This window comes from Venturia canescens, chromosome 9 (assembly GCF_019457755.1).
Source record: "Venturia canescens isolate UGA chromosome 9, ASM1945775v1, whole genome shotgun sequence".
Classification (NCBI taxonomy): Eukaryota; Metazoa; Arthropoda; class Insecta; order Hymenoptera; family Ichneumonidae; genus Venturia; species Venturia canescens.
The window spans coordinates 18,578,656-18,591,313 of record NC_057429.1 but is presented as its reverse complement, the minus strand read 5'-3'; the positions used below and the strand labels follow the sequence as shown (position 1 = coordinate 18,591,313).

Sequence of the window (12,658 nt, the reverse complement as noted above, 5' to 3'; positions counted from 1 at the left end):
AGTGTTTGGCGAACTGCTTAATCGCACTGGGTAGACTTCCTGTCGTCCCCGGAACGTATGTGCGACAATGGACAAACCTAAATCTGCATACGTCTCGTACGTTTGCGGGAGTAGCCCGGGCCATATTGGCTCAACGAAATTCCTGCCAGAGCCAAATCCAGTCGAACCTCGGTCACTCGGTTTTCTTGATTTTTTCATTTCCACTGATGAAGCTAGAAATTATCGAGTTTAAACTGCTCTCAAATTGACGAATTATCTAAAATTCTCTATTAATGAAAAACTAAGCCGGGGATCGAAATTATTTCCGACTCTCGGACTGACAGGTTTGATGAAATGATAAAACTCAATTTGCCCGAGCACCTTTTTCAACGTTCCCGAAAAGCAGTGTCGACAGACCACTTCGGTTGGTCAGCGACTTGAATTCTGAGTTTCTTTTCAACGAGCAAAGCCAATTCCAATGTGACAGATCGCCATTTCATATCCCAAGCCTCCGGGCTATTTTTACTTTTTTTATCAAATCGATTAACGCGAGGTCCTTGATGCGTGGGAAACGAAATTTTGTCGCGAATGCAGCTCATGAGATGTTTTCAGTGATAAAATTAACGACGAAAATTCTTTATTGAAGGAATCGTTCTTCAGGGTGTCTTATGATTACAGAACATCGTAACTTGACACGTTGTCATGGCGCGATGACCTCTGGTGACCTTCAAAACCAGAAATTCGGACCTTAGGACCAGGAACCTTCAGTACCTTCGTTCTCTTTTATGTCGTCCTCAAATATTGAAAACACGTTCAATAAACGATCATTTTTATGAATAAATAAATATGAAGGTCACACGACCGGTCGTGACGTATTTGAAACTTAATGGAGCATGAAATAAAAATGAGCCTCGACTCAATTAATTATTTGATCGTCATCCCAAAAAGCTTGGAGTCCTCTCAAAACATTGCGATTCCAATCACAATTGAGAGAATATGTCAAATAATTGAAAAATGGTTTTAACGGATTCGAGTGAATCGTTAGTTGACAGAAAATCGAAATACCACTCACGAACGTTCGCTAGAGTAATAATAACGAGACGAGTATTTCAAGCCCAAATTAATTGATAAAAAAAAATAGTGAAGAACGAAAAAATGTTTGATTAACGAAATACGATGAATTTGTTTGTCGACAGAAAATCGAAATGCCATTTCTGGAAGCGGTTGAGCGTACCCTGGGTGACCGATACACGGAAAACGTGGAGAACACGTACAAGCTGACGATAAAATTCATAATCGAGACGTTAATAGACGGCTTTGACAAAGCCCAGACCGACAAAGCGAAATCCTAGTCTCCCGGAGCAGCGTTGTAAAGAAAACAATATGTTAAACGCACACTGAATCAACTGTGCGCGGGGACTGGAGTGTGAAAAAGGCGAAATAAATAGCGTCAAAGTGTGTTCAAAGGTTCGAGCACATCGACGAGTGTGTTCATATAGAGACGAAAAAGAAAGTGATTTGGGCCCTCCTCGCGTCCCGCGAGCAACATTTTTAACGATTTCATTGTGCGAGGGTCGAGGATAAAATATCCCGAGGATAAAATATAGGAAAAAGAATAAAAATAAATCACTTTATTCAAAATCCACGATGATGAAAAGACTAAACGGAAATTTACGATGTAAGAACAAAATGTCAAGATCTCGCTGTAAATGTGTTCCACGAATGCGATATTTCACAGTCGAGAACAGTGAACCCCGCGATTCGTGGACTGAATGTTTTTTCGTTCCCTTTTTCTAGTCACATCCTCAACGGATATGAATAAATAACCCATGAAATTGTGTCAGTATTTTGTCTTCTTACTTATTTGTTTTATGAAAAAATTTCATTGTCGAGGACACGAAAAAAATACCATTGTTCATCGTTGAACTGGCCAGCATTTGATTTATTGCCAATCATGCCAACGTGCACTTTGAGTGTTGACTTAATTCCTATTTTTAATACCCATGTGATATGATATAGTTGAGAAAAAAAAAAAAAAAACAAAATTTAGTGTATTACTTTAAGGGAATAATAATTAAATAAGAAATTGTATGAAATTTCTTCCTATAAATGCAACTTTTAATATTATTTATTTATTTTTTCATCCGAATAAACCTAGCGTATGATTTACGAGAAATTCATGATTTTTTACCTTTTTAAAGGGGAAGCAAAAAAATGTGTCATAAAAATAGACACGAATGATGTATTACAGTCACACTCGAAATTGCTAAATGCTCGAATCCCAAAAATCTGTCGAATCGTTAAATGTACGCGGAGACGCGCGTCAATGCACATGTCAATAAAAATAACCAGCATTTGTCAAGGTGTGTTAAATGGAGGCGTGTCCTTCGAAAGTGTTTACACTTGTCTTCTCCGCTGCGTTTGTTTACAATTTTTCATTGCGGACCGTGCGGCACACGAAGGAAGAGAAACGTTAGGATATTCGAAAATGTGGGGGTTCGAATCCCCGGGAGGCGAGGCGAGGCGAGGGGGGGGGGGGGGGGGGGGGGGGAGAAAATCACGAAACAAGTGACATCTAGAGCCGCGAAATGAACGCATAAGGGGTCTGTCGTCCCTCTTAACAATGTCAATTTCTTGGATGAGCCTTGTCAAGCGGATTTCAAAAAAGCCAGGGCGATTCCACTGTCTCTATATTTCCAGCGTACTCAAACCTATCAAGACGATGTCATTTTTTTAACGCGCGCGAAAGAATGCCTCAGAAGTGAGAAGTGAATAGTGCGGAGAACGAAGAGTGTCGAAAACTCGGGGTGCGTGCGTGTTTCGATTTGGAATACTCGAAATACGAAATTTTATCGATTTTCTAACAGTTTACTTGGCACGTTTTATTTATTTGATTTTTGTATGATAATTTTTTCACGACCTCTGAAGCAAAAGCAAGAAACGGCGAAACATAATATGTGAATCGAGTTCTGTAAAAGCGTATAATTGCCAACTTATTCGATGTCTCGATAGAAAAAAAAGCAGATTATTTTGTCAAACGTTTGTGAGCGTTTCCAAGAACTTTCAAGGGCATATGTTCACTCGAATATTCCACTAAATCTGAACTCGCACTCCCTTATTGCAGAGAGGAGAAAAACATTGGGAATACGGAGAATTTCATCGTCGACGATAAGTTTGGCATGAAATCAATGTCGCGAGAACCGTGTGAATGTAATCGTTAGCGAGGCCATGCCAATAGGTCCCACGTCACGAAAACACAAAATTTATTGAAAGAACAAGAAAGCGTAAGACACTTGAAAAAAAACAAAAAAAAAACAAAAAAAAATCAACAAACCCATCGAGGCTCGCCAATCCGTGATACAGATGTACTTCTTCGATCGTTTGATCGCAGCCAAAAAGTGCTCGATTTCGCAAAACACAATTTTTATCTTCGGTTCAAGTTTTTATACATAACCCCAAAAAAATATAAAAAAAAAAACAAAAAAATGAAAAGCGAATATCGAACATAACCAACAAAAATTCGACTTATGTAACACAACCTTTCAAAATGTCCCTCGTAATCCTTCGCCCAAAGAACCAAACAAACGCTTATTCATTCCCAAAGGAAAAGCAAGCATATAAATCGCGATTCACGAAATTCAACGCACTTTTTGGCAACGAGCACAAACTTCGTCACTTTAACGCGAATTTATGTAATTTCGTACGAACTGCACAACTGACCTGTACCTTCCTAACTCTTTAACAAAGAAAATCTCTATTTAACCGAAAGTCTTCAAAACCAAAATAAATTTAAAAAAAAAAACAAAAAAAAACAATGTATTAAAAGCATACACGACAAAGAAAAAAAATATATGTATGGATTGCTGATGCAACTTGAAAAATGTTGCATTATATCTGTATGTTCGTTCTATACAGGTCCAAATGTGTATTATTATATTGTATCTGATGGAATATGGTATAACGGTACGTATATATTTATATGTATAAATGTATAAATTACATATATACGTATAAATATATATAGATATAATAATATATATATGAAATATATATGTATAAAAAACAAATATATTATATATATGTATATCTTTACTATTGTGTTATATATATATATGTGCGAAAGCAGAATTTTTCAGTAAAACCTGAAGTGCTAATGTCCTTTCGTACTGTTATTGTTGTTATTCAATGTTTTTTAAAACTTCTTTCTGTTTTTTTTATTCTCGTTTGTACCCGTTTCATCCTCATCCGCCATTAATCACGGAGGTCAGAGCCAAACAAAAATGAAGACTCGCGACACTCGCACCAAAGGGTTGTTGACTTTTTTTTTAGGTCAAGCACCTCGACACTAATAAGTTGAGAGTATTCTCAAAGTGGTCCTGACACCATTTGAACAGCGTTGTTTGTACTTTGACCAAAGTACACGCTTCAAGACACATTTTTTATTTTTATTTTGTTTTTGCTTTACGAAGAGTTGAAATGAGCTTTGAATACCGTTGAGGTATTATTTTTTTCAATGCGCTTCCATTTTGGGATTTCGGAACACAGGAGTTCCGAATCGAATTTGGAAATTTTGCGACACTTACAGCGTCATAGTACGACATTTTGGTACTAAACACAAAAATCTTCTTCGAAAGTACAATCGATGGGATTATTAAAAATTTCTGACAATTCGCAGTGGCAATGTCAAATAATTGTCTCTAGCAATTTCGTTAAAAAAGAAGAGCTTTACCTGTTTGCCTTTGAAACGTCGTTTTGGAGGTTCGTATCATCCCCAGAACTTCTTGGGCCAGAAGTGAGGGTACAAATTCGAAATATTTTTCCCTCCATTCACGATGTACGTACATATTCGCAGCTACTGAAATTGCGTGCAGTCGTCGTTTACTTTCTTTTTTATTGGCACAATTAAATAATTAGCTGCGACTCTAAAGAGATCGGGAAAGAAAAATCTATTGAAAGCGTCCATCAAGCCGTCAATAAAACAAACTCGGTGTTTTTGCCTGAAGCTTCGAGCGCTCGCCCACAGAGTGCGAACACATCCATCCTACGCTGACGTCACAGAGTCGTTACAGTTCACATTGCAAATGGCCGCTGTCTCGAACGGTCGACAAGTGTTTTTATCGAGTGTTGGCGTTTGCCCGCCACAATCGACAACAAGCGATTTTCGTTATCGGAATTTTCGTCGAAAAAAACGCCGTGAGTATCCGTAGCACTCTTGAGTTTCATAATAATTGATATAAAACTTTTTCGTCCAAAAAAATCGTCCCGCGTCGCGTCAGCTCCGTTCCAAAACCATTTTTTTCCTTCATTCAGGTTAGGGTGGGTTTTTCGGGTGTTTAAATCATCGACAAAAAATATGATCCATCAATAAAACCTATGGAATAACAAACGAACAATATATTCTGTGGAGTGTCGTATATTTCTTCTGTGCGAACCAATCATGCCGGAACTGCGGAATCGTACGTTTTATATAAAAACTAGAAAATAGTTTCATCACTTTGAGGTTAATCTGTCAATTTTGATCAATATTTTCTTTATCATCTTATAGGTTCATGTCTAGTGATAACGATTAAATATTTCAGAAGATCTCTCAGCAATGCTGACCAAAAACGTTTTGTTATTGATGTTTGTTCAGATTTAGGCTGGATACACTTGACAAATGCTATTGAAAGACTTTTGACACATTTGAATTCGTATTCAAGATATTTTCGTCAATTCCTTCATTAATAATTTGAAAACTGACGTATCATATACAAGAATTTCTCGAAATATAATTATTTCATCACTTTTTCATTTTTTTGTGCTTCTAATTCAAATGTTGCAATCAATTTTGTGTTAAACATTCAGGAACGGATATACAAATGCCAAGTATGAAGGATGAATCGGAAGGTGAAGGAGAAGAAATGTCACATGACAGTAACGATAGTAACCAGAGCTCCGCATCCTGCGACAGCAGCGCGGAACACAGTGACAGCGATGATTCTTCTGAAATGGATGAAGATGAGTGTGAAAGGCGTAGAACTGAATGCATGGAGAATCTTGTGGATCTTGAAAGACAATTTACGCTTCTAAAAGAACAGTAAGTTTCCTTAAATACTGACTGTAATGTTTTATCTTTTTTCAGAAATAGTCTTTAGTAAATGACTTCAGAACTCACTTTTTTTGGAAAAATATTATTCTGCTACTTCGTGATAGAAAAAAAATGAGTTTTGCAAATTCCTTATCTTTATACAGATTAAAATATCGTAAAAGATCAGGTGAATTCGGTTTATTCTTACTGATAAAAATTATCGCAACCCCATCAACTTTTGAAAACAAAACCTTCATCTCTAAGAAATAAATAAGATAAAGGTCAATTTTTTTAATGACAATACGACACTTCTCTTGTATTTCTCATAAAAACTCAAACATTACATATTAGCAAAAAATTTGTTACATTTTACAGGCTTTATCGAGAAAGAATAACACAGGTAGACACAAAACTGGGTGAAGTGCGAATAGGAAAATCAGAGGAGTATTTGATACCACTGGAACGACTGAAAGAAAATATGAAAACGAAAACGGAAGTAGCAGGAATCTTGAAGCAATTGAGACTGCAAAATATTCACAATAAATTTTTGGCAGAGGAGCAGGCGGCGCAGCAGAATTTCGAGAGCGAAAAAGGTCTCGTTTGGGACGGAATTCACAGTGATCTTCAAGAAAAAATTCGTAGGTTGGAGGAAGATCGTAATAACGTTGATATTCATGCGGATCTTTGGCTGAGCTCGAGTGGACGCACGAGAAGGAATCATTCGGAAAGGAGAAGAGCAGTTTCCGTTGCTGGACCTTACATTGTTTACATGCTCAACGACGCTGATATACTCGAGGATTGGGCATTAATAAAAAAGAGCATGAGTAGCAGAAAAACTGAAATTCTTTAATCTTCAATGATGTGAAATCAATAGGACGCTCATTCTTGGTTTATATTACCAGTGCTAATAATAATCTGCGAGAAGTGCCTCTTTTTCTTAATTTCGAAACTCAAAATGGTTTCGATGTGTAAAGATTAATCGAATGACCGAAATATCCTTCCACATAAAGTTGCATTAAAAATGACTCCAAGAGTATTCTCTTTTCGTTGTGCAGTAACAACTCCCTGTTGGTGGCACAATATTCCTCTCGTCGGTAAACGATATCCAAGATTTGTATAAATTTAAGGTCTAATGTAAATAGCGTTTAAGTATATTTCGTATTTTATAAATAAAGCGCGTGTCTTCGGTATTTTCAATTTATTCATTCATTCGAATTTACAAAATGTTCCTTTCTCCACTGTTGATTAGATTCTCGTATTTTTGATACCGTTTCAAGCAGGAGATACAAACACGCTAAAAAGTAAAATGAAAACTTTATAAACTGTCAATAATTGCAATTTGAAAGCTCTTTTATAGCGCACATCACTGAATGACATGGATTTTATAGTGAATAAAATTTGCTATGAAAAAGTAACGACTCGTTTACGCTCAATAAACGTAGCTTGGAAAAACTTGGTTATTACCAATAAAAACCTAACCTTCAAATTTCTTGGTCAAGTATCTGCAAGACTGTTATTTTATAGTAAAAAAAAAAAAAAAACAATAAAAATTTCAAAGTCCGTAGTCCAACGACTCTCGTTAGACTCTTGCCACAGCAGCAACTCTTCAGACTGGAAATTCAGCCTGTCAGTATAGTGATAACGTAACTCAATAGAGATAATGAAAGCGTTTCAATAGAAACACTCCTGAATAATTCACGAACAATTTAGCAAAGCGACAAAACATATGCAGGAGACTCATTATCATTTGTTATCGAGTAGAACTTGTTATCGTACAAGATGTAGAGTCGCCGCAGCGACTCTGAGACAAGTACATTTATATATATGACGATAAAATGATAAAATTTTCAAAATTTGTTTCTTCAATAATTAATTAATTATAGCATTCCGGAGAAGATTATAAGTGGACATATTTTTTTATTTTTTTTTTCTTTCGATTGCGACCTCTTCGAACTCTGTAGCTTAACGCGTTGCGAAGCGATATTAATTATTTATTTTTTATTTGCATCAAAAAATGGTCTCGGATTTTCGCACACATTTTTGATGTTTATTTGTTTTATTTAGTGACAAATCTGGTGCCATAATACAAGTATATACCTATATATTTTCATGACGTATAACGTATGGTGTGTTGTTGTTGTTTATGCTGATTGATGAGGTTATAAAGATCGCGAATTTGACAGTTCACCGATATGCCGGTCTGTGGTACAAGTATATACCTATATATTTTCGTTATGATATGACGTATGGTATGTTATAAATGCTAACTAGATAAGGTTATAAAAATCGCGAATCTGATAGTTTACCGACACTGTTCCAATTTTTCCGGTTCTGTAGAAAATAGATAAATGCAGGACAATGTTTTGGTAAAAGTGGTGAGAAAAAAGTGAAGAAGAAAAAAAAAGAAATAAAGGCCGAGGAATCCAACAAGTGTTATATGTAATGGAGACAAATCGAAAATTGTCAACAACATTCGGATTGATGGTATAAAATATTTAGAAAGGTTAGAGTTTTTTTCTATATATATCGCTAGAGACAGGACTAGAGATCAGTCAGGATTCTGAAACATATTAGAAAAAAAATCCATGCCTCCGCTCTTACTCATCAGCTCTCTCTCTCTCTCTCCGTTGGATTTCATTACTCCAATTGATCAATATTGCGTTATCTGAAAAAAAGATTCGAGCGCCTTAGTCGTTGAAATCCTGTCGTTATTTAACGACTTAATCTCAACATTAAAATTTATAATTCGTTACAATTTTTTGAATTTTTAAATATATTAGCCGTAATTTGATTAAAAAATTTTTGGTCCCCTCCCTTTTTCGATATCTCTTTCGACGAGGCAGGGAATAATTTGAATTAAATATTTTTTCAATAAATGTCGTTTCGCAAGTACACTCTGATGGGAGATAATCGTTATTATGTTATAAATAAATTACAAATTATATTATAAACTAACATGAAGATTTCGGTTTTCCCATATCCTGTAAAAATTGTTCAAGTTCACAGTGCACAAAAAAGCAGTCAAATCAAATCATAAGTCACAGCACGATTGCTGTTGAAAAATTGGAGACAAGTACATTTATGTTTTGTCACCTGGACAGTAGTCTCAGTGAAACCCTATGTGACACTCATGTAGTTCAAAACACAAATGCAGGCTGATTTATAAGAAATTGTTCGATCTATTCTCTCGGAACTTGCTTCAAATGAGCAATTATAATTACTAAAGGTCATAAAAAAAACCATTTCAAACGTAATGAATAAAAAAATTGAATCTGCTAAATCTTGGTAATGTATGAAAAACGTTTGGTGTTCAAATGAACAAAACGTTGTCAAATAAATGCAAAAGTGACGAGTACATCGGATGACGAATGAAAAAAATTAAAAACATAATGATATGTATTTAAAAATAATATTACGAAACCAACTGTAAATAATTTCAACATTTAGAAAAAATACAAATCCGTAATGATATTGTAAAGGAAAAAAAAAAATTCAAATAGAACGTGAGAAATTCATTCCTACGGGAAGCATCCGGAACTTGAGAAAGTTCTAGTGGATCAAAAAGTTACCAAAAAATCGCATCAAATGTACAAGTCATTTGTGACTCTATGGTGGCAGAGACTTAAAAGAAAATCGATTCTTCTCAGACTTTCAGGATCCCTTGGTATTCACAATATTCGACGTCGATTTCGTGTCGGTACAAATTATGTTTAAACATGTGCTAAAAGTACTTGTCCGGCCCATCACTTTTCATTCAAATTCCTCAAATTCATCTCATTGCGATATCAAAGCTGAGCATGCAAGTCAAAGCGAGAAGAGAGATTGACGCCAGAGCTCTCGACCATTGAAGAACTGTCTTTCTATATGTACGTCTATAAGTGTATAGGTTAGTCGGTATCATCTCGATAAGCAGTTTTTTCCGTCGACAAAGAAATATAAATAACATTTTTAATGATATACAATTCATTCGATAAGCAGTTATTCCGCAACGAGCTCAAAAAAATAAATGACAAGAGTTTTATTGAAACTGAAAATTTCTCGAAGGCAGGCTGAAATGTAAATGGGGCATGGAAAAATTTTTAGGACTCTCCCAGCGCGTATGTATGTGTAATTTATTTTTATTTTGTTCGTGAAAAAATATGAGATTTTTGTACAAATTCACTGTATTCACATGTAATGCCACATAGTAACAATAGCTTGGTAGGCCGTAATTCCATATCCGATAAAAAATGCGATCGCCCTTGACGGCTGGGTCTGGAATATGACGTAACTAAGGGTGTGAGCGATTCGCGAAAGGGCGAATATTCGTATGAGCATACTGGCCAAGTAGTACGACGGATTCGTTCCGAGATACACGTATGTTCCGATGAACCACGGAAGGATATTCTCGAGGTCATTTCGATGACAGCGTCTAACTCGTTCGATATCAGGATCGTCGTAGACCACCTTGGAGTTCCTCAATGTCCCACAGTCCTCGGGAGCGGCGAATATCTGATGGAGATATTGAAAATATTAAAGAAATTATGAAAATAAATCATGACTGAATATAGGTTAGTTATCGCAACACACGAATTCACCGGCTTTGGACAATAAATTTCAACTTTGTCAAAGTTGACTATCAAAAAGACGTAAGTCACGTTACTCTACACAAAAAATCGCGGGAACTGATGGCGTTTCATTCGACGATGACTGGCAAGTGAGTCCGCCAAATGTCGTCGTTGCTACGATCGCTTTTCATCTTTGTTATGTTGTTATTCTCGCATTTGATGTACTTGCCCTTTTTCCAAAACGATATCGACCGGTCAACGGAACCATTGCTAACAATTTTAGCACGAGAACCGCACTCCAAAATGTAAAAACTTTCATTAGATTTTCCGTCGGTACTTCCATCCTACTTTGTTTTATGATGAATTTTCAATTACACTGTGCGAAAGGCTCACGAAGAAGCAACTGTCAAAACGAGGGAGATAGTTTCCTATCAAGTTTCGATACTATGAGTGGCACGCACAAGTTAAAGAGTTATGTTTATATAACTGCCGGCTCATGAAAACAAAGTATGGAGTCACTGAATGACGCTGCGGTTATCCAGCGAAATACACAAACAAGTATACCACACTAATACAACGCTCCTACGCCATCTACACTGAGCCACTGAATGAGAGGAATTTTGCTGATGAACGCTACTCTTGCACAAATCTTAATAACACAACACTCAATATCTACATAATGATACAACTGGTTATTATTAGACGGGATTGAGTTACTTTTTATTCTTCATCCGTAACCTTGCTTCGTGTTTATTCCTTTCCTTTTTTTTTTATATAAACGGTATCGTAGTAATTCCAACAAAAATTACTAAAATACCCATAAAAATGTTTATACATTTATGGATTTTTGTACGAAAATTTACAGCCATAACTGTTGGACCATGAGACGCATTTCAAGTGAAACTTTAAAGTTTTCAAGAATAAATCAGTGTGATATCTCTCCTCTTTGAGTGCGAGATAGATAGCTACAAATTGCGAGAGCGAAATTTCCCGATGACACAAGACTGAATCGATGAAATTATACTACTCGGTTCCCCTAGTAGCAATTTGATATGTGATTAGCAACGTAAAGATAACCAAAAAAATATGTAATGTCTTTTCGGACGTCCAAAAATAAGATGCCGTTTTGGTATACTAACTAATTTGATTACAAATGTTCACTTGGCAGATAATTTTTTCGTATCCGAAAGTTAACTCAAGATGACGGATCAGTCGGTAATCACACCTCGAATTTTTTAAATTGAAACTCTTTGACATCGTTCGTCCGATTAAAATAATAAAAATGTCATCGTACGCAGCACGATCGCGAAAATCCAATGACATTTTTATTTTTTCGATCAGACGAACGATGTGGAAAAATTTCCTTTTCAAAATTTGCAGCTATCTCTCTCGCACTCACGATTGTGATTACCGACTGATCGATCATCTTAACTGTCAGATAGGCTTACCTAGAAGTTTGAACAACCCGCCCATACTAGTTCATGTTATCTGATAGTTAACCAAAAATGGTTACCAAAACGACTTTCATAAAAGATACTTATTGGAATAGAGGATATGAAAATAAGCATGCAGTGAGCGACGAAAGTATTCGTACAGAGGACATTTTCGTTTTAACATATCCTCTGTACGAATACTTTCGTCGTTCACTGTATAATACACAGATGAACGTTTAACAGGTTATTTATTATAAATAATAATAAAATATTTCCATGAAATACATAGAATAGAAAAAATATATACTTAAGGAGGGTGGCTATACATTCGTCAAAATGATAAGAAATTGATCAAATTTGGTGATAATGTTCTTCAACATCAAGTGCGAAGAAACAGTTTTTTTCAAAATTTTCTTCTGCTTAGTTATCGAGTAATTACGCATTAAAGCAGATTTCTTATGCCCGGAATGTACGCTATGCTTGTACATGTGAACTTTAGTGATCGATAACTCGATAACTGTACAGAAGAAAATCTTAAAAAATGTGTATTGTCAAATTTGGCACTAAAGAATATGTTCACTAAATTGTATTAAATTCTTATAATTTTGAAATTTTTAATGTATTTAACATGG

The 12,658-nt window shown here is 35.7% G+C and overlaps 3 protein-coding genes across 4 annotated transcripts in view; 2 read left to right on the top strand and 1 right to left on the bottom strand.

The window, feature by feature from the left end:
- LOC122415760 (neuroglobin-like) overlaps positions 1–2,341 on the top strand; it is a 31,946-nt gene extending 29,605 nt beyond the window's left edge. The window contains exon 5 of the mRNA XM_043428204.1: positions 1,176–2,341. Coding sequence (XP_043284139.1) covers positions 1,176–1,331 — 156 coding nt within the window. The 3' untranslated portion in view covers positions 1,332–2,341. The remainder of the gene's footprint in view (positions 1–1,175) is intronic.
- Positions 2,342–5,026: 2,685 nt separating this feature from the next.
- On the top strand, positions 5,027–7,236 carry Brms1 (breast cancer metastasis-suppressor 1-like protein). Of its 2 annotated transcripts, none has more exons than XM_043428196.1 (3): positions 5,027–5,172; positions 5,824–6,055; positions 6,422–7,236. In XM_043428196.1, the coding sequence occupies exons 1-3, from the start codon at positions 5,061–5,063 to the stop codon at positions 6,894–6,896; spliced, it is 819 nt and encodes a 272-aa protein (XP_043284131.1). In that variant the 5' UTR covers positions 5,027–5,060; the 3' UTR covers positions 6,897–7,236. The 2 variants fall into 2 exon arrangements, with proteins under 2 accessions (XP_043284131.1, XP_043284132.1); XM_043428197.1 differs by lacking the exon at positions 5,027–5,172 and adding an exon at positions 5,272–5,435.
- Positions 7,237–10,148: 2,912 nt separating this feature from the next.
- LOC122416128 (microsomal glutathione S-transferase 1-like) lies at positions 10,149–11,121 on the bottom strand. Its single transcript, XM_043428830.1, has 2 exons — positions 10,823–11,121; positions 10,149–10,537 (listed from the first exon to the last, which is right to left on the bottom strand). The coding sequence occupies exons 1-2, from the start codon at positions 10,934–10,936 to the stop codon at positions 10,214–10,216; spliced, it is 438 nt and encodes a 145-aa protein (XP_043284765.1). The 5' UTR covers positions 10,937–11,121; the 3' UTR covers positions 10,149–10,213.
- Between the last annotated feature and the right edge of the window lie 1,537 nt (positions 11,122–12,658).

Coding starts and splice junctions, on each gene's coding strand:
- Brms1 (XM_043428196.1), top strand. CDS start 5,061: ATGGCCGCTGTCTCGAACGGTCGACAAGTGTTTTTATCGAGTGTTGGC. Junction 5,173..5,823: donor TTTTCGTCGAAAAAAACGCC/GTGAGTATCCGT, acceptor TTAAACATTCAG/GAACGGATATACAAATGCCA. Junction 6,056..6,421: donor TTTACGCTTCTAAAAGAACA/GTAAGTTTCCTT, acceptor TACATTTTACAG/GCTTTATCGAGAAAGAATAA.
- LOC122416128 (XM_043428830.1), bottom strand. CDS start 10,936: ATGGAAGTACCGACGGAAAATCTAATGAAAGTTTTTACATTTTGGAGT. Junction 10,538..10,822: donor GATATCGTTTTGGAAAAAGG/GCAAGTACATCA, acceptor TATCTCCATCAG/ATATTCGCCGCTCCCGAGGA.